This window comes from Argiope bruennichi, chromosome 10, assembly GCF_947563725.1.
Source record: "Argiope bruennichi chromosome 10, qqArgBrue1.1, whole genome shotgun sequence".
Lineage (NCBI taxonomy): Eukaryota > Metazoa > Arthropoda > Arachnida > Araneae > Araneidae > Argiope > Argiope bruennichi.
The window spans coordinates 7,064,777-7,091,679 of record NC_079160.1 but is presented as its reverse complement, the minus strand read 5'-3'; the positions used below and the strand labels follow the sequence as shown (position 1 = coordinate 7,091,679).

The 26,903-nt window shown below is 28.1% G+C and overlaps 1 protein-coding gene across 3 annotated transcripts in view; it reads right to left on the bottom strand.

The window, feature by feature from the left end:
• The window catches only part of LOC129987607 (serine/threonine-protein phosphatase 4 regulatory subunit 1-like), a 112,612-nt gene that overhangs the window by 29,565 nt on the left and 56,144 nt on the right, over window positions 1–26,903 (bottom strand). Inside the window, exons 1-6 of one of the 3 annotated variants that reach the window (XM_056095567.1) lie at window positions 16,881–17,526; window positions 11,279–11,385; window positions 7,231–7,370; window positions 6,705–6,765; window positions 5,557–5,645; window positions 404–508 (exon numbers count right to left, since the gene is read on the bottom strand). In XM_056095567.1, coding sequence (XP_055951542.1) covers window positions 404–508; window positions 5,557–5,645; window positions 6,705–6,765; window positions 7,231–7,370; window positions 11,279–11,303 — 420 coding nt within the window. In that variant the 5' untranslated portion in view covers window positions 11,304–11,385; window positions 16,881–17,526. Of the gene's footprint in view, window positions 1–403; window positions 509–5,556; window positions 5,646–6,704; window positions 6,766–7,230; window positions 7,371–11,278; window positions 11,386–16,880; window positions 17,527–26,903 lie in introns of those variants that run through there. The other 2 variants (XM_056095569.1, XM_056095566.1) reach the window with 2 other exon arrangements.

The window sequence follows — 26,903 nt, the reverse complement described above, 5'->3', positions numbered from 1 at the left end:
TACACTACAAGAAAAAAACATGAAAATTACAGTAAAATGACATATCTCCCTAATCAACGGCTTGCAATTCAAAACATATCCAATGGCAATTCCTAAAATTTCCCATAAATGGTTTTTAGACAAATTCCTAAAAATTTACATAGTTATTAACAAACTCCAAATGACATATCTGAATGAAATTCAGTATTTTTTCAAGTATAAACATAAAACCTGCGCCAAATTTTATGAAAATTTGAGATGGCGAAGTTGACATAATAGCAAACAAGCCATCAAATGGCAAAATTGGAGGGAAAAAATCATAATTTAATTAATGTAATTACGAATTTCAGGATTCCGGCACATTAGAAAATGAATGAAAAATTTATCATAAATCCTTGTCATAAAACATGCAAAAGGAACTTACTGTTCTAATACCCATGACTTTATCACAACACAGAGATATATAAGGGTCTAAAAAGAATTTGATAGTTAAGCTGTTCTCCACTAAGGGTATCATCAGACTCATGACCTGTAAATTTAAAAGTCTCATATTTAGAACATGAAACAAAATAAATGTTTCACTGTATGCAATTTACAAATATTTAAATTCAAATAATAAATAAATTACAAAAAGGAAGAATTTTTTTTAAGCACAATGTAAAATGCTTATAATACAGAATATATATCATTAGATGCAAAACAGTTTTAAATCAAGCAGTTCCAAGAGCAAACATTAATTCATTTCACACAACATATAAAACTAATATTTTTTTTTTTTTTTCACTTCAAGACAAAGAAATTACACAACAAAAAGATTTGCAAAAATATCGAGGTTATCATGAATTCATATCATAATAAAATTAAATGTAAAATAAAAACACTTCATACATGCACGGGTTCAGTCTTAAATATCAGAAATAGCAAAATGCAATAGCTATTATCTTATTACATGATATTAAACAATTTAAGCACATTTGCACTAAGTTGCTGGCTTGTAGATTAAGTACATTAAATATGTATTTATCATATAATTACATTCAATTTTTCATCATCTTTCCCTTGTCCTATAATTTATAACAGGGTGAAATTAAGCACTGTTAAAAGTACCTTAGTCTAAAAAATTTAAGCAACTTTTTACATCATGTATACATAAAACTCCATATATTCTAAGGCTTGTATATTTTCAAATTTATAAAAATGCATTGTTTTAGTGCAAAAAAAGTTTAAATTTAAATGCATATTTTTTATAATTAATTTTAAATGTGTATAAATGTGTAATGTGTTTTAAATGTGTATATTTATTACTGCAACACTACAGAAGCACATCTTGTGTTATAGAACTTTTGGTTTTCACAAAAACAATAGATGAAAAAAACTAAAATAGATCCCAAAAAAATTAAGTCAATTTTTATCAGATTAACAATAAAAATTTGGAAAGGCTGGGGCAGAAAATATAAATTTTCTCCAATGCCAACTTTCAATACATAGCAAGTTAGCTTTATAAAGCTGCAAACCAAATTTTCTAAGAGCTAAAAAGCCTTCCAGAATAGATACCATCATACGGTTGGCACAACTGCCAAAAATTGACGATAGAACAATGCAATGTCCTCAATGTGTTAGTGTAAAAAAAAAAAAAAAAAACAGAAATGAATAATAGTGTTTAGAACTATTCAGCCTATCAAAAAATTATCCCTACACACATCTGAAGTTCAGCAAAGGTTTTTTTTTTTTTTTTTTTTTTTAATGTTTGACACTTTGAAAATTTAATAAAATTCTGTTTTTAAACCATATGCAAAAATAAATGGAAAAAAAATTACAGAAAAACTAGATTATATATTTTACGAAGAAATGAAAATGATTTCATAATTTCTAACTCTTGCAAGTAACAGAATAAAATTCAAGAAATTAAAAAGACCCAAGATCTGTAGTTAGGAGAAAAATGAAATAACAAAATGACAGTGCATATTTTAAGAAGCATTTTTTTGAAGCTAATAAAATAATATATCTCATTGTCTTAAAATTTAACAACCAAATCCAAAAGTAGAGAATTTTGTTCAGTGAACTGTTTTAGTTTTGAATTTTAAATTACAACAAAGAAATGCAGTTTTTTTAATTACAACATTAACACATTTAACTTAATTATTCGATGAAGCAATAATATTAGCTAAAATTTTCTTGAAATAAAAATCATTGTCAAAAATTGTGGCCAAAATTAATTTTCCAAATACCACTAATATTTTTAAAAATACAATCATTTCACAAAACTGATATAATTGAAAAGTCACTTTTATTTTGTGCAATAATAAGCTTTAATGTTATGGCAAAAACATGTTAAAGTTCTGTTTTTTAATTAAACATCTAATTAAAACTATGAAAAATCTCTTCTTAGTAGGCTACTAATACCAAAGAGGTAAGTTTCTACTAAATTTCATGTTCCTCACTTCAAAGGTTTGTGCAGCACATTGCTTTGTCAATCAAGACAAATCTCTATAGAGAGAGAAATTTTATTGTATATTTATGTATAGAGAATACATAGGCAAAATAGATAAATAAAAATATTTTTGAAAAATCAACTGTTACCTTAAATCAAATTTTACAAGATATTTCTCCGTTAACAAGCATTAGCTGATAATACAGAGTACACATTCAGAACCTCTCACTATCTGTTTTGGTTAGGTACTAACTATGGTGATATATGACCTATCGTAAGAATCATATTTAGTAAAAATTCTAATTACAATTTTTTTTAAATCTTGCAAACTGGCATATTTCAAATTTGCCTCTGTTACAACCAGCTCTGCCTTCCCTATTCAAAACTTCTCTCAAGTTGCATGATTTGCAATCAGCATTATCTAAGCTACTTAAGCTTCCTCATTTTGTTAATTCATTTGTAATTAATTTTCTTAAATGTTTAAATTATCCCATTTTTGAAATTTCTAAAAATTTCTAATCAGAGAACCTAGAGACTATGCGTCATTGAGTTATCAAGTATGAAATCAATATTTTATAGAAATCATACTGTACTGAACAACCAACATATATAACTAAAAACAGTAATGTGAAAGGCATTAAAAATAAATATTTTAATATGTAATTTATTTCAACAGACAACGGAACTAATTAAGATCATTTGAAAACTTTTATCCAATTTATCTCATATAATAAATTTTAAAATATTTATGATTTACCAATACAGATTCATTTAACATGAATTCCCACTATGAAAAGAGTTATAAAGTGTATGATCTACAAAATTTGAAGCTAGTCAATATAAACACCTTACAAATTGCATGGATTGCAACGATAAAGAAAGTTGGTACAAATTGTTACACTCACTCAAAATATGCTCTTAAATTAAGAAAAATAAATAAATGAAGAATAAATAAATAATAAAAAAGTTCACTTTTTCCATCTGAAGGTGATATAATCTAGTGGCTCCGCTCATCAAAGCTGGCTGTGATATGAATTGTGTTCATAACAAATCGCAGCCACTCTGATGGGCAGAAACACCAACTTCCAGGAGAGATGCCTAGAGACAAAAGGTGTACTGAAGTAAGTTCACACTCATCAAAGCAGCTGTGATATGAGTCATTCACACCATACAACAACTACTTTGTGAGTGTGAAATCACCGATCCAAACAGCAAAAAAAACCTAAAACACTCAAAAACATGATAAAAGAGATCGATTTTTTTAAAAAATCAAGATATGAATATAGATTTCAATTAAGCAGTAATTGAACATAATAATAATTAAATAAAGTAAATGTAAACATTTTCAGGTAATCATGATCAGACTTTTTCAATATTTTGAAAAATAACTATTTTCAAATAATTCAGATATGCATTCAAACATATTTCAAAACATTTAATTTATACAGCAAGAAATAATTATAAAATTTGTTGACAGTTCATTTATGTTTTACAGCATTATTGTAAAATTAAATTTTTAAAAATGTAAACAAAATATTTTTGTGATCATAAGTATTACTACCATTGTTTCTGTTTTTGCAAAAAAACTTAATAAATAATAAAATATTAATTTAAAAAAATTATTAATTAAGACCAGCAAGACTTTATATAGCTAACAGCAGCATTTTCTTCAATCTTTCATTTATTGCATCATATTTTAAAGTTTGAACATGAATAGAAGCTGACAGGAAAAACAGTTTGTAAAATATTAAGAATTTTGATAAGCTCGAAAAATTCAATTACCACTGAAAAGATTGCTAAATGACTCAAGAGGAGTTTCCAAATCCAAAAGAAAATATCTATTTAAGTTACAAAATATTTCAGTCTACAGCATTCTAATTTCAATATTCAAGGATGCATTTCAATAGAACATAATGATGAGCCATACTATTAATTTCTGTATCATGCATTTGTTCTAAAGCAAAATTTAAGAAACACAATGGCTGGAAATTCCAAATTATTATAGTAAAAAATCTGAAATTCTAGCTATATCTTGAGTAAAATTACCAGTTCATTTCTTCAAAATATAATCAGATTTTGAAACAGACACACAAAAAAAGTAATTTCATAGAACTGCTATTGCATGCTTCATGTTGCCCTACACCCTAATGCCAACTTCTGTCAAATCTGGAATAATTATTACTAAATAAGTAAAAATTATGTGTATACAAGACTACTACTACAAAAGTGGCTGAATCTCAAATCTGCTGAATGAGATATCATCCAGAAAATGAGGATACACACACACACACTGAATCAAGAACACGTTGAATCAAAGCAATTAGGCTAAAAGATTAAGACCCCTCAGGTCCACAAATGTTGGTGGGTGGGGGGAAAAGATTTAACGGATTAAACAGTTACCTGAATCAGTGAATCAGAGGAACAGTGCAAGTTTGAAATTCCTCATTTGATATAATTACGACTTATGTCAAACAAGTTTCATTAGATCCTCATTCAAATTTAATACATGCATGGAGCTAATGAAAGGAGATGGGTATAATACTGCTCATACACTGAAGGTATAAATCTACATTAATTGAATCAATTCATAAATAATGGGGAAGTTTGACTTGCACTTCTCTTCTTAATACACTAAAAACAGCAATACAGCAAATATTTTATATATATATGGAAGGAAAATACATAAATGATACATGGGTGAAGATCTTGAGAAAATAATACAAATCAAATTTTACAAATAAAAGTTAACAATCAAGTATTTCTAACAATAGTGCATGTTTCAGATATTCAATATTTCTTTTTAAAACGAATCCATTTGAAGAACTTGCAGCTTCTCAAAGAAATCTCAAGCTTCAGAAGTAGAGTAGGTCTGGGAATTGCGAATCAAATGTGGCTGTGATATGCTGTATCATAAGACATTTCACAGTCCATTTGACTGCAACTCTCAAGACAAATCAACAGACATCTGCTGGAGGGCTATAAAGTCTTTTCCGTCAAAGACAAGGTAGTGAGATGGCAAGATATTTTTACATCTCACTACCCATGTCTTTCAAGGAACAGCTCTTCCCACAATGTTTTGACTTCAATAATTCTGCAAATCTGGAAGAAAACTTTGCAAGATAAGTTTAATCCACTAATAAACATACCGTAACATCTTCTATCCTTAGTTCATCATGATTATTTGCACACATAGCTAATTGGGCAACTAAAGGGCAAATCCATTCTGACAGTTGCACTGAAATGGGGAGGAAATGTGATTAAGGACATTTTATAAATTGTACTAAAAGAATGCAAGCAAACATTAGAAATTAAATTATAACTGCAGAAAGAGTAACTGTAACTCTGGATATGAAAAAAACTACCATGAAATAGTTAATTTAAAATTCAGGATACTAATGCCTATCAATGAAATATGAATTTATAAGCAATATCAGTAATAAAGAAAAATGAATAATTAAAATGCTATTGAAAACTTATTTTTATCTTATAGATTCATCTCATAAAGTTAGTTCCTATATCTGTTCAGAAAAAAAAAAAAATGTATATAGTTTGAAAGATCAGCAACATTCTGATACAAATTATGGATTTCCAATTTAAATTTCAAATATTAAACTTTAATCTAAAATATATGCATTAGCAAGTGCTGGAGAAATCAAGATTCTTAAATATAGAAAGAAAAGCTCTAAAAATAATGTAGTAAAAAACCCAACTTCTCAAAGAATTAATCTGGAAATATTTAAAAAAATTGTTTTCAGGTCTTTTTGACAACTATAGTTCTTCCTTTATCTTCCTTTCACTTCAATGAGAATAAGCAATATTTCATATTCAGCACAGTACCAAAACTTTTAATGTTCAATAATGTTCGGCAATTTTTTAAAATCACATAACTAATCTTAAAATGCTTGCTCCAAAACAAAATTAGTTAATGAGTACAATTCACATCTAAAAATTATGAATTTGAAAAAATAAAAAAATCCAGAATTATTGTATATTTAGATTGCTACCAACCTATATTCAGCTTTTAATGCTCATAATAACTGCTTCAAATATCTTGTTAATGAGTATTCTTTATTAAAAGAACAATTAGAATATTAAAATTTGTACTTCTAAAAATATTAATTTATTGCTTTTCACTTTCATATCGTAATAATTTTTATGAACATAAAAATATTGCATTTTACTACTATTCTGTAGCACAGGCATAATCCACCTCGTCTACTTTACATGTTCCAATTTATAACAGACGCAAAATACATAAAAGAAAAAGAATATAATGAATCCAAAACCTACTTACATTGTCCTATTAAGTTATTTTCCAATAAAACAAGAAGTGCTGTTTGTGCCAATTTCCTTACCTATAAAAAAGAATTTCTAGAATAAGTACTGAGAAAACATAACTTTAATATTATAAATCTGTTTCCATAGTGATTTGATTATCACATTAAATATCAAATTTAACTATGAAAAATAAAAATTAACACTATAAAATTTATGTCAAAATTCATTTAATTTTAACTAGCTTTAAATTTATTATTGATATCATTTTCCTTTTTTTTCCTGCAGATATTCAAGATTTCTTCTCATCTATTATTAGTCAAATTCTCTTTCATAGAATCGTGAGAAAATGACACATTTTAAACAATTTTTTATAATTATAATGTTTAATACAGATTTAACACTGAATGTATTTTAACTGAAGCTTATATAAAGAGAGCAATTATAAGAATTATTAATACATGGTTATTTACTATAGTTGACTTAAGTTTGCATCAGTAAAACCTCAAAACTTAAATAATAATAATAATAATAATTAAACTTACTGATATGTAGTTGTCATTTAGAAGTTTTACTGTATAAGGCACTAGTTGCTGTGAGATAACTAGCTTCAATTCAGGATGATTCTGACAAAAGAGTGCTATGGATGGAATATGCTGTACTAATTCAGATCTAACCATACTTTCTATAGAAAAGAGACATGTTTAGATGACTAAATAACTTGTTAATGTCCAACATAATTAAAACTGAAATTTCATTTATACATATCCTCACAATTTTGTTATAAAGGCATAATATAGCAGTGAAATAAAATGAAATTCTGATTTCTTAATAGAAAAATCATTTTTGTATTATTTATACAAACATATTTTAAATTTCTTTAAAAAAATATTTAAAAAAAAAAAAGAATACTGCTGATTTTCAAATATATTGAGTGTGATAGAAGCACTTTGATGTCAAAATTTTGGTTAACAAAATGCTTTTATGTCAGTTGAGGAGTAGGAGGAACATACATCACTTCTGAGAAAAGGGAAATGTAGAAACAACAAAATGCATTTAGTTCAGCCTTACAACAGTATGCTCAGCATCAATAATTTAAATAACTGCAGCATATGTTTGGATTGAAAAATTAAATGTTACATTAATTAATATGATGAGTATCTCCTAGAACATATCCACACATTCATCAACAGAGCTTCTAATGCCATGATCCGATAAGTGATAATCAAAGATACTAAAGGGTGATTGCAACTGTATTCCTTTTCCAAAAGAATTAAAACAACTAGCCTATTCTAATAATTTGTTATAATTTCCAATACTTAAGAATCTTAACTCTATAAATACAATTTATGAATAAACAAATTTCAAAATAATCTGATTAATGAAGAAAAAGGTTTACATTTCTAAACATAATATATTCCTAATTATCTACAAAACTGAATGAAGGTTACAAAATGTTTTTTTATAAAACTTGAATCAACACGATTACACTTATGCAAAATTTATTTACAGTACAATACCTACACATACTTACAGTTATGATAGAGATAGTTTACTGTTTAAATGCATGCACATATATTTTTTGAGTGAGCTAAAACACTATTTTAGGAGAGATAGGTATTGATTTTCATAAGAACATTAAAAAAAAAGGATAAACAATATTTTATGGTTTATAAAACAGAGCTTATATCACATTACCACATTTCACAAAATTACTTTTGCCAGTTGATAACATTTATAACCTTTCCTGGGTTAAGGATAAAGTTTAAACTCCACTTTCTTTGAAGAATGTTTTTCCTTGCCTACAGTTATTCAATTTAATGAGTACAGTTTCTTTTTACATATTTTTACTTTTTCAAAAATTAGAATAGGGTTGCTTTTTTTAAAGAATACCAGATAATTGAAGTGGGTAACCTGAGAAAATGCTTAGTTAATTCAAACTATTTCAGTATGTAAAATAGCCTAATCTCTTACAAAAGCAATGAGATAATTAGCAATGAGATTATTTATTTTTGTAAATAGGAATAAGATTTCATAATTTAAAGAATCCAAAACTGGCAATATCCAGACAACAATTACATTTAATTTTTATTTCATTTAAAATTTAATTATAATTCTTAAAACCAAAAATTTGAATAAATCCATATCATTAAATAAAGACGACAAAAAAATGTTATGAGAGAACTATAGAAAGCTAAATATTTAAAAAGCTGCCATCATGATGCATAAATAAAGTCATTAAAAAAACATTCAATGTCTTAACATTCCATGTTTTTCAAACAGACAAATTTAACAGATAATAACCAGGTTAATTTAGGTTTTTCAATAGCTATATTTAAAACAAAAATTTGAAGAAGATACCATGACCATTGTTGCATATCAAGAGGTACACTATCAATCATTATCATAGAAAGAGTGGTCAAATAAGTGGAAGACTATAATTTTAAAACAAGGAAAAGCTGTATTTCAGGGGGAAAAAAAAAAATATTAAAAACGCATTTTTGCATGGTTTATCTAGGTCAACTCAGAAAATGATAAATAAGTAATAATTCTTTCAAAAAAAAAATGTATAAAAGATTATTATACATGTGCAAATCGGATAAATATATATTTAAGTAATTAGAATTTGCTTGCAAAATGCTATGTTCTAAATACAAATAAAAGGCATGTATATTCAGAGATTTTGGAATAAAGAACTATAAAATTTGTAGTTGTATGTTTTGCAAAATGATATGTAATTAGCTTAACGGTACTTTTATAATTGAATAAACTTAGAATGACTGCAATTCCATTTCAAAATCCAACCAAATTATAAGTATTTGAACCAATTTAAGTCAGATTATTGTGATATATACTTTTTCACATATATCCTTGCATTATAAAATACAAACATAAGAAAATGTAGATATTTTTAAAAATTACACAAGTTTTTCTTTATATAATTTAACAGAGGTCTTTCATTTCTCAAGTAATTAAAAAGGGTAATATCAATATTTAACTATTCATTTTTTTTTTTTTTTTTGTAGCTAAAAGAAGGAGCAATTCAGAAAATTACGGCATTTACTCTTCGAGTTTCAGAGATATGCAATGAAGATAACTTTTGTCTTTTTAGATGCATTTTGTATCATTTCATTTCTTTTGAAAGCCTCCTGGCACATGCACTAAAGAGAATTTGAGAACAAACAATAAAATTTCATATCTCAAATAAAGATATTACTGGCCAGGCCAGATGGTTTGAGGCAAGGGATATTTAAGGGATTATTTTTTAATGAGGCTACATATTACTTTTAATTTAGAGGCTACATATTAATTTATTTTCAGGTAACACAGTAGCCAACTTTCATTTCTTGGAAATTATTATTTTATAACTTCTAAATTCAAAATCCGGTTAAAAAATTAAAATATTAATTTCGGCAATAATTTAAAAAAAAAAAACAAATATTTTTCTGAAAACCGGTACTGCTGCAAACAACATTAGTTATAACACAAAATGGAATGACAACAAAATTGAGTTCATTAATTAAAAAAAAAGTTTAATAAAACTGATCGCATAATAAACAATTCAAATGTAAAATAACACAATATATAAATTTTGGATGTCCAGGAAATATCATTTCCTTATTCAGTATATGAGTTATCTTATACACAAACAGAAATGGTATTATTTTTTTTAAATACGTAAAAGTAGAAAGTAACTTCTAGAATCTTTACTAATAATAAAAAATGTGTGTGTGTGTCTGTGCAAAAACATACTTTGCACACACATTTTGCACAAATATACTTTGTGGAAAGTCAGAATGTGCTCACAAGGGCAATTTCTTAAATAAAATTTTGGCATTTTCCCTCAACAACTTCTAAAAAATTACATTTTTTTTTTATTTTGAAAATATGAGTATCATAGTAGATCCTATTCTATCACTCTATCCTATTCTTCAACTGAGATCTCCATTCTGAAGGGACAAGGAATCTACAAAACTATGCTATTTACAAAACAAGCCAGGCTAATACTATGCAATGCCAATGTTGGGTGCAGCAGCATCTCTAGATTAACAAGAGGTTTATTAACTCTATCACTGCTAGCCCAGACTAACTATAAACTACAAGGCAACTACTGACTTCATGACTCAAGAGGGTAAAAACCTTAAATGTAAAATCACTCATGTACAAATCAACGTGTATCTCTTTTATCAATAGAAATTTCTTGATAAAATTTGTTAAAATACTAAATTTAAATAGGAATGACAATTGGTTAAAATATCAATTTAGTTTCCCGTAATTTTATCCTTTAAATGACAAAACTACACATTTCTTTTCTTTCTTTATTTTAAAAATAAAAACGTATATAAAAAGCATTTTAATAAAAGAAATTCTGGTTTTATCATGTTTAGAATTTTTCTTTTTTTTCCCATAATACAATTTTTAAACATATGCAAATACAGCCAGTTCATCTCCATGAGAGCAATAAAAAGTCAGTAGTAACAAATCTATTACAAATTTGATGACTCAATGTAATTAAAATAATAAGACTCCAAAATAATATTCAAGGATATTGACTAGATTTTCAAAACTTTTGAAATTAATAATATAGCCTACCTTCATCTTCACTCAATTTACACATAACAGAAATAATGGACTGATATTCTTCTTTATTAGAACCAGCTTTCTGAAGTGAGTCCAGTATTTTCTTAGCAGCCAATTGCCTATTAATAAGAAAATTACAGAAGTTAGCGAACATTAAATATAATCAAAATTCATACTAGCAAATACACCGAACTAAAAATTTAATGCTTACATAAGAAGGCAAAACCATACAAGCAATAAAACTTATTAATTGTAAATTCTTACATACTAATTAGTGGAAGTCAAATTTTATCTCTCCTTGAATATATTACAAGCCTATTATTAAAATGAAACACACAACTAGAAGACAGTTTAGTTTATTTTAATTAAAATTAAAATTTAAAAAAGGAAATACTGAATTAACTAGTTAAATCTCAAGTCTTTGATTGTTGTTGTTTTGTTTTTTTTTGCCATTTTTTTTTTCAATTTTATTTGCTCTTTTTTTAATATACTTCTTTCCCTCATAAACTGCACATGCTGTTTCCCTCGTGCTATCCAATACAATTATTAAAAAATGCAATGAAAATATTCAATTTCCCAAATAAAATTTGAACATATAAAAAGTGAACTACACTGTTTATTCGTTTAATAAATTTCTAAAAACCTGCATTAGAACTTAGAATTTTTAATTGTTGATTATTTTTTAAATTATTTGTTTAATCTTATATATTTATAATTTCAAAATCAATTTTATCATACTTTTTTTTATCCTAGTTATGCAATTCAAAAATCAGGATAAGTCAATTTTTATTACCTTCTTATCTAAGACAAGTCCCATTATATTAAAAACTGCAAAGAGATTAAAATAATGCAAATGTGCTCCTAATTACAGAAGTAAATTTCCTGTAAAGCTTTAATGTAATTACTGACCCTACAAAAAAAAAACCTTTCAAATAAATGAAAAATACACAATTTAAAAATATAACTCATGTGGACTTCAAGTATCAACAGCACAAATAAAAAGAACTTTTGGCAATTTCATTAATATGCCTGTGGACAAAATAATATATTTTATTCCCCTAAATCTATTGTTCAAATAATTTTAGTTAATTCAAAACTGGTGTTTAATTTATTTTATTCTTCAAATCAAACCCAAAATTGTAATCTTCTGGGGAGAAAAATAGCCCCATTGTTGGGCTATTCTTTGTCTGAATATTTTTTTTTTTCTCAAAGTGATGCAAAAAAATATAGGATAGTCATTTATTAAAGAGGATAAATATTGTCTAACCACTCTTTTTTCAATGAACAATTTTTTTTTTTTTTTCAGATTACTAACTGAAATGTTCTCAATTCAATATTAATAACAATAGTAGTTGAGTAGTTTTACTTAGTTCAGCATTATTTGGGTAACTTTTATCTGTGAAGAGAAAAATTAAGTCTTATACTAACATACCAAAAAGGACAATATTTCACGTGTGTGTACACATACACATCCAGTTTTTTTTGTAGCATTTCCAAAATTTTATAATATATTTGTTCAACTGTGGTGCTCACCAATTTCCGCAACAATTACGGTAATTCAGTAGTTGTTGACGAGTAAGTTTATTCAATAATTGTCCATTATTTATCTGAATTGTTAAATATTAAAAAATAACTGGAAATTTTAGTAATGTTGTATTCTTTCTGACATTCATAGATGAAGGTTAATTTAATTCAAATATTTGGATAAATGAAATCTTAAATAGTCCCCTTTACTCCATTCCATTTTATTCACATGTCAATTAAGAAATGTCTTCTGCATATGAACAAATCCGCAAGGAAGAAAAAAAATTCCTAAGTCAACCATACAATGATTTAAGATTATTATTAATGCAATGATACTGGATTTTTAATGAATAAGTACACAAAAACTGCAAATTAACTATTTCCTATATGCAAAATTAAAATTGTTAAAATTTTGGGAAATGAAAAGGTATGGCAGAATTTCACTGCTACACTGCAATATAAATTGAATTATTAATACAATAACACTTTCAGAATGAGCTGTGTCATAATAATATTGAGCCAAAATGTTATTAGCCTTAAGGGTCCTATTGGGAGATTTTACAATTGTACAGGTAGAAATTAAACCACCTTTGACATGAACATTGGATTTTAAAAAAGCAAATGCTTCAACCGGAATGGAAGCAAAAGATATCATTTTATTTACAAAATATTATTAAATTATAAAAAATAAAAAACATAACTATAGAATTATGTTTTAATAGTTATTTTTGCTTCTATACTATATAAATCCTTAAAACCCAAATAATAAGGAATGAGATGCTATTTATGAGATAAAGAGTTCATGATATTAAGCTTCATTTTCTAATGGATTATTTAAAGTCTAAAAATTTGACAGGATTTCCAACTTTATTTAATAGTCATTAATGAAATAAATCAAATAATATGTATTAATATTAAATATTTCCAATAATAACCTATACAGAACCAAAAACCTATATATTTTGCTTAAAAATTATAATGCATATATTTCTTTATTTTTAAAAATACTTAATATAAGTCACACTAACTACTTCAAATACTGTTTTAAGCATGGGGATGCAAGTTATATTTTATGTATCAGATTCTTTAAAAATAAATTAATATTAATTTTTAAACCTACCATTGAGACTGAAAAAAAATCAATCAAATAAATAATCACAGAATAACTCTACATAAAATTAAAAGTAATAAAGACATAAATGAAAGATTTACTTGTAATCACACTAGTTCAACATGCTGCTATTATAAAAACTTTATTACCAATTAATTTATTTAACATAAGCATTTAACAAAAGAAACCTCTCTACAAAATAAAATACTTAACATCTAATCAACTCACCTACACATTTTCAATGTCATATGTACAAGTTGATCTTAGTCTACTTGAATTATGACATTTATGCCACAATTCAAACAGAAATTATTTAATTATTCAATCCACCATTTAATTTAATTACTGCATGACAGCACTGTAATTTCACTGCAAGAAAACTGATCCATCTATGCTCACAATAAACAATATTTTCCTTAAAATCAATAACATTAATAAATTTAATTACATTTTATTTTTAAAAAACTAAGTCAGATGATTTTCAAATTCTCTTAACATTAGTATAAAAACTCCCACTAAAAATTCATTTTACTAATAAGATTGTCACTTTCAAACAGATTTTAAAGATTAACATTGCATGAATCTCATAATATGCTATGTAAAAATTATTGCAACTTCGGAACTTTTTTTTTTTTTTTTTGCTTACAGGAAAAGAAAAATTATTTAATTTATATTTAGTAGGATATATCTCCATATTAAGTGAAGACCTGGCAGAGAGTAGTATTTTTAAAATCGAACAAGCAATCTTCGCAATAATCAAGACTAAAATCTAGAGACAACCCGGCATCGACTTGGAGCAAAAACCAGTAGGAGCCAAAATACGGCCTCTTCTTTTAGTGAACGGGGTGGTTCCCAATGGAGGTCACATAAGAAGGGTCAACTCGCATATAAATTCCATCTTGGAGAATTCAAGCATGCACCCCCGCCCCTTTCCAGCATTTTTTTTCCTCGCGATTATTTTTGTGACGTTGCATTACGTTTTTCTATTTCGAATTCGCAAACTTCACGCGCGACACGAGTTCAAACGTCTCCATTTTGTTTCCCTTGCGTTTCTAAATGAGTACTGTTCTATCTCTTATCCAATTCCGGATTCAACAATAGCAAGATCCTGCAAGGAACGGAAAAACAAAATCGTCGCCAATTCAATACAGATTATTTCGATTTAAAATTATCAATATGATACTGTAAAAATTCAAAACATTTTTTTCATATTTTTCTCTTAAAATAATGATGTTACTACACATCCAAAAAACTGTTCATAAAAATTATATAAATTTGAGATTTCTTAAAAAAGACAAAAAACATCTAGTATTCACCACAGCGGAGAGAACTTTTTACTCGAAATGGCAGTTTTCAATTAAGTTTATCTTTAGAAAACAATTTGTAAAATCTGAAAATGAAATCAGAAAGTTCCACTCCTTCTAATCTATACACTCACTGAGAAAGTCCTAACGTTATTAAAGAATGTTAAGGATTAAATATTATTTAACTTAAGATTTGATACATAAACTAATAGCATAATACAAATTTAACTTATACATAAACTTAAAATTATGCACAAGGAATTACTCAAAAACAACACATACTACAAAAATTCAATCATTCATCCCCAAAATACAGATGCAATGCAATAACCAAACTATAAACAAAACTAGAAAAAAAGAAATTTAAGCATTGCTCATTCTATTTCGAACGCACACTTATACAAGTGTAGAAAATGCATTATTTCATTATTGATTTTATTATTTATAATAAACAGTTAAACTGCATTTAATAATGAAAAAAACACTTCTGAAATGTTTTAGTTTATTAAAATATAAATTGTAATAATTAAATTTTTAAAAAAAAATGCCTTTCAGTTACTAATTGCTGATAAAGCTATAGCAATCGTCACGCAGCATTCACTTTCTCAATTAATCAAAGAGGAACAGAAATAATCAAACAAGTACCAAAACTTGAGATGGTTTAAAAAAATAATTAAAACATCGCACAATTAATATAACTAAACAGATTAGGGCTAAAGTTAAAGTGAATAATGTCGAAAGTTAATCCAATGCTAAGAGAGCATATAATTTTAAAAATTAAGCTACTAAATAAAAAAAAATGCAACAAATTTAACTGAATTTAGTATGATTCATAAGACGTATAATATCAATCCCTGTTATGTGTTAAAATTGCTAAAATTAAAATGTCGCTTTTTGAATTTTATTAAGAAATAATTTTCTCACGTTTTGGGGGGTTTGGGAGTGGAGAATAAGTAAGAAATATACTTAATTATCCCCCACCGAAAAATTTATTTCTCAGGAAATCAAATCATTATACTTTATATATTATTTAAACCGAACAGATTAAAATTAAACTACAAAAATCGGTTAATTTTTCAATTATATATAAACAAATACAATTTCTTTATATTTACCGATATAGTTCAATGGCAAATTAAAACTAGAAATTCCATATTATCACAAAAATTTATAAGCAACAGTGACAAAAAAGTTTCTGGTTAAACTTTCAAATGATAAAACTAACATTTTACAAAATAGTTAATTTTTAACATGTAGTTTCAAAAACTTCCTTAAAAGTTTCGAAAAGGCACCGTTATATGTTCCTTCATTGAAAACAAACATTTTTCTAAAAAACACTTGCAAGAAATATATATATGCATATATACCTACTAAAATTTCATAAATTACGCAAATGTGAAACCTCCGAGTAACGGTTAAAACAATGAATAAGCAAAAAATAAAAAGAGGGGGAAACAGGCGGGGCAGAATTCTTTCAAGAAGTTAAGAATTTGAACATAAAATAACTACGCAATTTTAAAAAATTACACAAAATAAATTTATCAAAAGTTGCGGATTATGAAAATTTGTCATTAGATCGTAAGTAAAATTAAAGTTCATTGTTACAGTACTCCCATTTTTTTTAAAGAATGTATTGCACGATTAAAGAAAAAATAAGCCATAACAGAGCAATTACCCACACAGGCCAATGATAGAGTGCTTGAAGGCGGCACTAACATCCACGGCGTCGGCGCAGTAAGAACATTTTTTCCAAGAATGCCTTTTACAGATACACCACGCGAGTCATGGCCACCATTTCTGCGCACCATGATGAAATTATAACTACTCACGAGTAGTAAATACATCCCAGGGTCTTGCTCTCTACGGTTTAATCCGGAGTGGGAAGGAACGGCGTATCCAATAATCCGCACTCGGAAGTCATCCGAAATCGAGCTGTCATCACTTGATATGGTCCGATCATAGTACAAGATAGCGACAAAAATTCACACAAAAACTTTCTCAAGAAAAACTAAATGCTCAGGGCAAATGCTTAAAGTCTTGATATACGATCCTCATACACTGATGCTTGCAGTTGAATTGGCAGCGTTCCAAAATTTTATCTTCCACAGCGCCATTCTGCGGTAAATTATGCAACTACGGATGGGATACGCTGTAATCAATGGGATCCCTACAGTTACCGCCCTCTAAAAACATAATGTATTCTTCGGATGGAAATCGGCAATGTGCGCCGAAGTACCGTTGTAAAGCACAAGTTGGTTCAGGTCCTCGAGAAAACTTTTCGAAAGAGAGATGCGGCCAATCCCAGCAAAAAGTGAGCGAACTCTGTGCAATGTACTCGTAAAAGTTAAGACGAACGAGAAAAACTGTCGAGTGACGTCAGCAAGAACCCTGCTGATGACAGAAAGCTCCGCCCCACGACCTTACTAAAAAATGAAGCATTTCCCGCCAAAAGTAAAAGCCCGCCATTTCTTCACCCAAGACTTACAGAAACAAACAAACTATTTGCGTTGTATGGATGGTGGGATTTTGACATGTTGCAGGCTCAATTAAAAATTTCTTTTCGAATTGAGCAGAATTCGTTATTAAAACCGCGCAAAATATTAGCATAATTTTTTATAATTAAAGTAAAATCAGTTTGCCGTTCATTTCATGAAAGTGATTTTGAACGTTGACATATTTTACCGCTGATGTAATTTTGTTCAAAATTTATAAAGTATATTAAATGCACATCAATTCTCCTAAAAGAAGAAATCATGTGAAACATATTTTCAAGAATCAATCGTTACTTTAAAATGTTTAGCCCCATTTTGCAAATGATCAGATTTCGAAATATTTCTTTAAATATCTAAAATGAAATTTAAAATATAACACATTAAAAGTAAAGTAAAGTAAACAATTTTATTTATAAATGAGTGGGAATCATTCCAATCCCGATAGCGAGAAGTAGAAGAAATTAATAATCGTCTATACGAAATTTTAAAACTATTAGCCAAATTAATTAGGACGATTTCTAAATTCACGATCTTCGAAATAATAAAATGTACGAATTATCAAAAAAAACTTATATATATATATATATATATATATATATATATATATATACATAAAAAATTTCAGTATTTAATCTTAAGTTAGAATTTTAATCAAAATACTAACTTAAAAACAACATCCTTCTGAAAAAATTGGTTCTCTGGAAGAGGAATCTGATTAGTTTCAGAACTAAATTGTTTTGTTTCGCTAACACGGTAAGTTATTAAAATTAAATTATGGTCATGATACTATTATTCATTTCCTGTCTTTTATCTCAGTGCTATTGGCGCTTACTATATGTAACAAATTTGTGACAGAAGATTAGTATGTAGGATTCGTTTCAGTAAGCTCGATTGGAAATACTCACTTATATTATTTATTGGCTGATAATTTCTTACGTAGCTCGGGATGTTATTTTCAAGCTTAATTTTAGAGTATCGGATGCTAACACGTCGGAATGACAACGCGTAAATAAATAAATACAATAATTTTTATTCAAAAAATACTTCCATTTTACATATGATATACAAAAGCCTCTTTCCGTCTGTAACTTTATTATTAAATAAAATTATAGTAATTGCAATAAACAATCGTTATTTCGGGGAAATTGATTATTAAATTGAATCACTTTTGAAAACTGCGGATATATATATATATATATATATATATATTCTTAAGAATAATGATTTTTAAAGATTGGTATAAAATTTAATTAAACAGCAAGCAGAAGACAAATTAAGAAAATATCAACACCATTTTCATTCAATAGAGATGGCAATAATAAAAGAAAAAGTAATCTTTTCTACATATGGAAATTATATGTACAAATTAATGGACTGAATTTCCAATTAATGAACTTAAAAAAATAAATAATTGAATCATCACAAAAACCTTCATTAATTTGCGAGGAAAATCTCTTCAATAATTCAATTAATTCTTCAGATACATTTATTGCATATTTATAGAATTTAAATTAGTCGACGATTTAAAGGCAAAATAATCGCAATCAAATGAGATGAACAAAATTTTTTAATCAACTGATTTAAAAAATTCAATAATCAAAACTGTTTATTCAGCAGATGTATGAATTAATTCCATTATCAGTTTTATCAATGTTTGCAAAGATCATCAACTGTAATGAAATCATTCATACAGTTAAATAAAACCTATCATTACACTGAATATTCAAAACATAGCCCATTCATAAACTACCTCAAATTCAATCATTCCTGTCTTGCTGGTCTTTGGATTTCGAGAGAATATACTCGATATTTATTCTTATTTAAATACTAATGTTTAACTAACCAAAAGAAAAATAAAATTTAACATTCATTTTCTTTCCCTAATTTAAGCAGCATGCGTTTTTATTCCTTAATGAAAAAAATAAAATATTAATCATCATCCCTCTCAAAGAAAATTATTTATTGCACTAAGCTAACTAAAACTTGTAAAAATAAATGATTTCAGAAACATCTGGAAAATAAATGATTTTAGACACATAAAGGAAAGATATACTCCTGATGTTGAAATGTTATTATAGTTGAATGCTAATAACATAGCATTCAACTATAATAACTTTTTTTCGCCATTTTTTTTATTGAAAATAAAAGAAATAAATTTTATTTCATAATCTACTGCCACTTTTTTTTTATTTTCAGCAAAAGCTAATTCATCGCGGAACTTCACTAGCACCCGGACATAAGCCGGACTGACCGACTTTTTCCGGCTCTTATTACTTACTCTCTTTATGTTACCTCTATTAGAATCTTGAATTTCAATATGGTTGTTGCATTTCTTTTTGTAATTGACTAGCCGATCCCTTTTTTTAAAAAAAGCACAGGATCTTTCTGTCCCATCCTTTCTCTTTTTTTGTTCAGAAATTAAAAGTTCACAGGGGAGCAAGAACATAAGATCATTAGAAATTAATGAAACAATGTATCTTCATTTTTAGCGGACAGTTGGTGTCTGCGTGTGCTACCGTTTCAGATTCGTTTAACGTTATGGCTATGACAACGTCCGAACGTGCTCAGCAGAGATTCAGATATCTCGCCCTATTTACACAAAAAATGATGACAGCCCAGATTCTTCAGCTATTGACAAACTTTGGGAAATGATCATGATGGAGAATCGGAACGCTGATTTTGAATAGTCTAAAAAATCTCATTAAAGTCTTCTCTTGTTCGTAAAAAAAATATCAAACTCTTATATAAAATGCAATTTCTTATAATATGAATAAATGTCTTAAAATTCACATTAAAAATTTATTTTATTCTACACGACAAATGATAAGTGTCCCCCCCCAAATCTCAAATGTAAACTATACGTAAAATATACATTCTTCTCATTCTTCCAATATTTAACTACTTACTTTAAAAATTAATATGTACGAAATGGTGAGAAGAAATGAATACAGAAATGGTAGGGGGGGAAAAACTGTTAAAACTAATTTTGCCTTTTCTTAATAAAATTGCATCTGTCTTAAATAGAACATATTTGCTTAAAAAATACTCATATATTCAAACCATATTTTTATACAAATAAACAATAAGATATAAAGTAAGTACTTGACAATTTGGGAACAAAATAATTCCGTGCATGTGATAATATTATAAAAAAAAAAAAAGTGCATGTGCAGAAGGGTTAAGAAAGAGATACGGGGGGGGGTACCGCAACTCGTTTAATTACTATCTACTTTGAAAAAATACATATCATTATCAAATTCAAATAATTACATTCCACTAAAAATAAAGGAAATGCCATGCGAGTTAACTTACATACCAAAAGTTATTGAAAAGTTCTCAATAAAAAAATAAACAGATATTTTTCTAACCTTAGCACCTAATTATACCAGAATGCAATCTCATTTTGTAAGGAGTTAAAACAATAGAAATTGTACTGTTTCATTATTAGTTTTAAAACTTCTTTTTTGTCAAATTAAGTTTTGAAATATTTTCTAGTTCTTGCGCATATCTTGCAAAAAGGAAAATAAAAAACAAAAAAATTGTTAACTCAATTTCTTGAATTGATTCAAAGTCTCCATAGAGCTTGGGATCAGGAGCCACAAAATATAAAATGCCCATTGTTTCAAAATATAAAGATATTTAAAAGTATTAAAATTTAAATGTTAAAAAAAATTATTATTAAGCTATATTAGCATCAGACAGTAGTTATTAAACAACATCCGGTAATAAATAAATATGTGATTAAGTAAAAAAGGGACTCAATACGAAAAAAATGACTTCGAATAAAACAAAATTATATCTACGAAATGGATGATTCTCATTGATATATTGCAAATAAAAAAAAGGTAATTCTTTATACTTAAAAAACTGTCTTTTAAGGACAGTTATCAGCAAACGTATTTAGCATTCAAAAAACCCTTAAGCAAATTCTAACCCTTTAAACCCTTTAGCAAGGGCAAATTCTAACAAAAATTATTTTATATTTCAAATTATGTTCATGAATATCAACAACAAAAAAAGCCGCTAAGTCAAATTTCTATGAAATTTTCATTACATATACTTTGTATTGTGCTACGGTGTTTAAGAGGGAAAATTAGAAGAGTATCTTCCATGTAATTTCTATTTCCGTGGCTTACAAACAATTTTGAAAAGTTCCGTCGCTTATCCGTTGTCCAATTTTTGAAAACCAACACTTTTAAACAAACGCATTTTGGAACTTTTACCATGTAGCATCTTCATCGCTTATAATTTCATTTGCAACTCCACCAACGAAAGTAAGCATAATTAATTCCAATACAAACATCGTTTGAGAGAAAGAAAAAATGCTTGTCGAAACACGAGTATTTAGGAATGAATGGGCGGCATTCCGTAAGGGCAAGATGGAGTAAACCGCAGCAAATCACCCTGCGCCTGAAAAAGGTTGGAGGAGGGGGGGGGGGATTTACACCCCAAGAAGGCGAAAGCGCCTGAAGGTCTCCAACCCCTGTGGTGCCTCTCAACCACGCGTGACGGTTTTCGGGCAGTTCATCAAGACTTCATTACAATGGGCAAAGCTTCACAATGAACCTTCTCCCCTTATTCTAAGAAAACTGCTTCATAGTCCCTGCGTGCGAAAAAAAAAAAAAAAAAAAGCACAACCAGTGGGCTTGATTTTTTGCATGCTCCCTATAAGGTAATAAGTTTTTGTGCCAAATGTATAATTTAGAAAAACGGATATTCATCTTCGCTTTAAACGATGATGCAGGTCGACGGAAAACGATACATAACTTACATCGTCTGTTACGTTATGATGCATACATGTTACTATGCATAACATCAACCTACCATTAAACGGATTTGACATGCATCCATAATTTTAGTGATAAACTATACGGAAAATCTCAACACGATGGCACACTAACAAAGTTTCGGAAAAATAATTTCGTTAAAATCTGGATAAAAGCTAACAATTCTAGATTATAATTCCAAAAACAAAATTACTCATGGAAATCTAAAACGTGAAAATTCATTAAAATCCCGAAGTTCATTTTTTTAAAAAACTATTACGATACTTTCTCTTAAAATAATTCGTATTAAGTGGTTTGCGTTTCTCAATGAGCAACCTTGTGCGTATATCAGGAAACTTTTCCCTACAGTTTCAAGTCCACACAAAAAAATAACCATAATAAATTATTTTCTCCTGCCCAGCAACAAATTTCAGCATGGAATATTATGAATTAATCATGTGGTATCCAAGATTGCGAAACCCGGTAGTTAATCCCAAGTTACCCCAAAGTTAGTAGTTAACATACAGTTGGACAAAAGCTGCACAGGCAGATACATCAGATAGTTCCATACTCACCATATCTGATAACTTCCAACAGTAACAATAAAATATAATACAAAACTTACATATAATAAATGAGAACGTAAAACTATGAAATCTACAATTATAACAGAATTTTGAAAAAATTATTATTATTAACCATGCTATTACTTAAAAGTAACAGCAGGTTTTAAATGGTAAAAATGGAAATAATGAAGTAAAATGTAAAATAACAAATACAAAATTATAAAACAATAACAAAAAAGTATAAAATAAATAAAAAAAGAAAAGTATAAAATGGATCATAAAATAAAAGAACAAAATAATAGTATAAATAAAAAATAATTTCAAATACTGTTAATAATTAGTAGAAATAACATATTAATATGACAGAAAGCCTAACACTATTTAAAATGCTCAATATGCACGCACTGCACTCTCTCAGTATTATTCAGCAAATGAATCTCTAAAATATTTTATACAATGTTCTTGATACCAATTTTTTCAGCTTTATGGTGAATCTAATTCTAAAATTTCTACAGTTCTACTATAGCTGGTTAGAAAGAAGTTTCCCCATATTAAACTGTACTTTGGACATCCATCCGACGATTCCTTATCAGACCCGCAGTCACAATCGGGCGATTTTCCTAAGAAACAACTCTGATATGATGGGAAACAGCACGAGTGACTAAAATGTGATTTATATATAAGTCTTCGCGTTTTTTCGAATTCACTGAAGGCATCAAAACAAAAACCTTGAATTATTCGATAAATCCCATCTAGATTGCACTTTTAGCGAAGGATTTATTTTTTAAATACGCATAAGTTTTTTTTTTTTTTGCCAAGAGAATTTGCACATTTGTTACTAATTATATCAAAATGGCCCTTTACCCAATGAAGTTTCATATTTGGTTTATATTTTAGCATTTTTTTTTAAACTTAACAACTGAATAATTGTTTTTGTTGTTGTTGATTCAAGTGTGAGTACTGAGCAAGAGTAGGTATAAAGGTGAATTTCATAAAAATAATCTTCTATTTTCTCAAATGCTTCTAAATAGCTAATTCTACTCCCGAAGAAATACTGGCGTCATCTTGTATTTCTCAGAGTATTTCTTGGTTTTCCTTGGATTGTTCTAAATTTAGTGCATCTATCCTTACTAAGTAATTCTCCATCGTCAGTGAGGACCGTTTTGGTTTTATCTTAAATAATATAATTTACTGCAGAAGAGATAGCGATATTTCCCAAGGTGGGAAGTTAATATTTTCAGAAACTTGTAAACATTGCAGCCTATTTCTCTGTCCTTTACCTTCAATCGTACTTCTAATGAAAAGATAAAGTTTTCTTCATTCTTTTAAAATGGTACCAAATTTGAGGACAGACGGCTAATATCTAGATTGCTTTGCTTGAAACTGTTCTATACCGTTTTGCAATGTCTTTGTGGGGAAACGTAAACAATTCGTATAACGCTGAACCCATTCATTTTTATCATTTTACAAAGCGTTTTATTTGTTCAATACGATTAATAATGCGTGCATTAAATTTCTTGTACATAAATTAATTTCTTTCAAATTAATTTCTTGTACGCATATACATCCTAATTTTTTTTTCGTTGTGAATTAACTCATCAGACAAAAGATCCAGTAATTTCCCAAATGATATTCAACTAATAAGGTCAAGTTCCTTCAGTCCTACATCAGAGTATTTCAATACTATACGATTCACAATGGCACACGAAAGACTCTCCAACCCAACATTGCTTTCAATAATAAATAACTATGCGAAATATTTCACTTGATGGGAGAAAACAAATGAATCTGCTAAGGTTAGAGCAAGGAAGTTTACCGTCTTTCATTATGAAGTATCACAAGTTAAATATCACTATTTAGACAAATAAATAATAATAATAATACGCGTATATACCTTTTCTTGAATTAGAAATTAAAAAGATTTTATTTCTTTATTGAGAAGTTCCATTTCAAAACTATATAAAGGAATTTAAGATCCATAGACTAGCGATGATTTTGATTTGCCAGCTAAGGAAATGTTGAATAGTTTTTCAATTTTAAAAAATGATTGCGGAGAACAAAAGAAATTGAGACATGGTTAATTATTCTATAAATGAAAGAAAAATATAAAAATAGTACGAATTTAAAACTGCACCTTCCTGTCATTAACATGAGAATTTTTTTAGACTTCTTAATACAAGCAACAGAGTTCAGGGTCGACTTATATAACCTAACCTATGCAAATCCAATATTGCTCAATCGATTTTCCATTTGTTTACAAATATTTGCGTAAGGAGTGAGAGAAAATTTCGCAACAATTCATTAGATACTTAATTTTTTCGATAATCCCCAGAAAAAGTACAGAGATGAGCATTAGATGGCCCCATTTCACTCTTTTTACCTGAATAAGGCGACCATGCATTAATGAAAATATTTTCATACCGGGAAATGTTTGTTCGCTTTAAGAACTGTTCAAATGGATGGAATTATACTAAATATACTAAATTATACTTAATCAACTTTATTTGTCATCGCGAAACGCTAGCTGGCATTCGCAAAGAGACCAAAGAGAACGCATGACACAAATTTTTCAATATTACATTGAGGACAAAATCGATGTTGAAAATGTGAACACATCGCTAAAGTAAAGAAATTTGAAAATATCTTATTTAATTGCTCAATATAATGTAGAAAAAAAATATGAAAAAATAAATTCATATCTCAATTTGCTCGATACGATATCCATTTTGCAAATATTCTATTTCATTTCTTATCAAAACAAAAGTTAATCACTGGATTTTCCGGCTTAAAAAGAATATTGTGAAATCGATATGAAAATTTCTGAGCAACAGGTCGAGAAATGTTGGCGGTCCACTACCCCATTAAATACAGAAGTGATGCGAAAAAGAAGCACTCCAATTAACAAATCGGGAATCGCCGCGATTCTTCTTCCTAAAGCAGATCCGTTTTAGAGCACGGTGATGTTAAATGTCAGGCAAGCCAGCTGCGTCAACAAGTTAGTAAATGCTTCTTGGCGTTCGATGTGGAATGCAGAGGTTTTCATTCAACTCACAAAAATTACTAGCTTCAAATGGCAAGAAATGGCACGACTTACTTCGATGGGAGTGAGATACTTTTCTAGCCTACAAATGGAAACACATTATAATCTGAAATACTCCCACGGATAACTTATGAATCCGCACGACCCCACTGCAACACAAATTTCGAAAATAACTCGGATATATTAAGAGTAAGAATTTGGTCTACGGAACACCCAAGGAATTTTTCCCCTCAAGATAAGTTTTTTTTTTAAATGATTCCTCAATTAAATGGTAAATAGCCACAATAATTGTATCAAAGTGACACTAATGGCAATAGGAATAGCATAGCAATTTAAGCAAGTGTGCATGATCGATAAGTATGATTAAACATCCCATTTTAGACTCTTCGTATCTAAATGCAATGATCAGAGAGAAGGCGAATGAACCAACAAGAACCAATAATCAAAGCCAATTTTTCTAAAATACAGCATCGCAATGAAAACAAACAAAAATTTCAGTATAAAAGCTATAAAATGTAAATAAAAATTTCAATAAAAGCCATTATTGTTATATTGCTATGCCATTCAATTTCAGCAAATAGTAGAAGATAAAGGACTTCGAAGCTTTCCAAAAGAACTCGTTCTACTCTTTAGTTGGAAGGAGGTCAGTTGAAATGCCAAAAATGCTCAGTTATTTATAAAAAGTTTTGTTTATGTTTGTTATAAACTGCACGCTATGGAACGGTTTTTACTGTGGATAAAGGAAGTAGTGGGAGAATGAATGCAATACCGAAAAAGCACTGCAAGTTCAATAAAAGATTTCAAAGCAAAGTTATCGAAAAAGATGACACATGT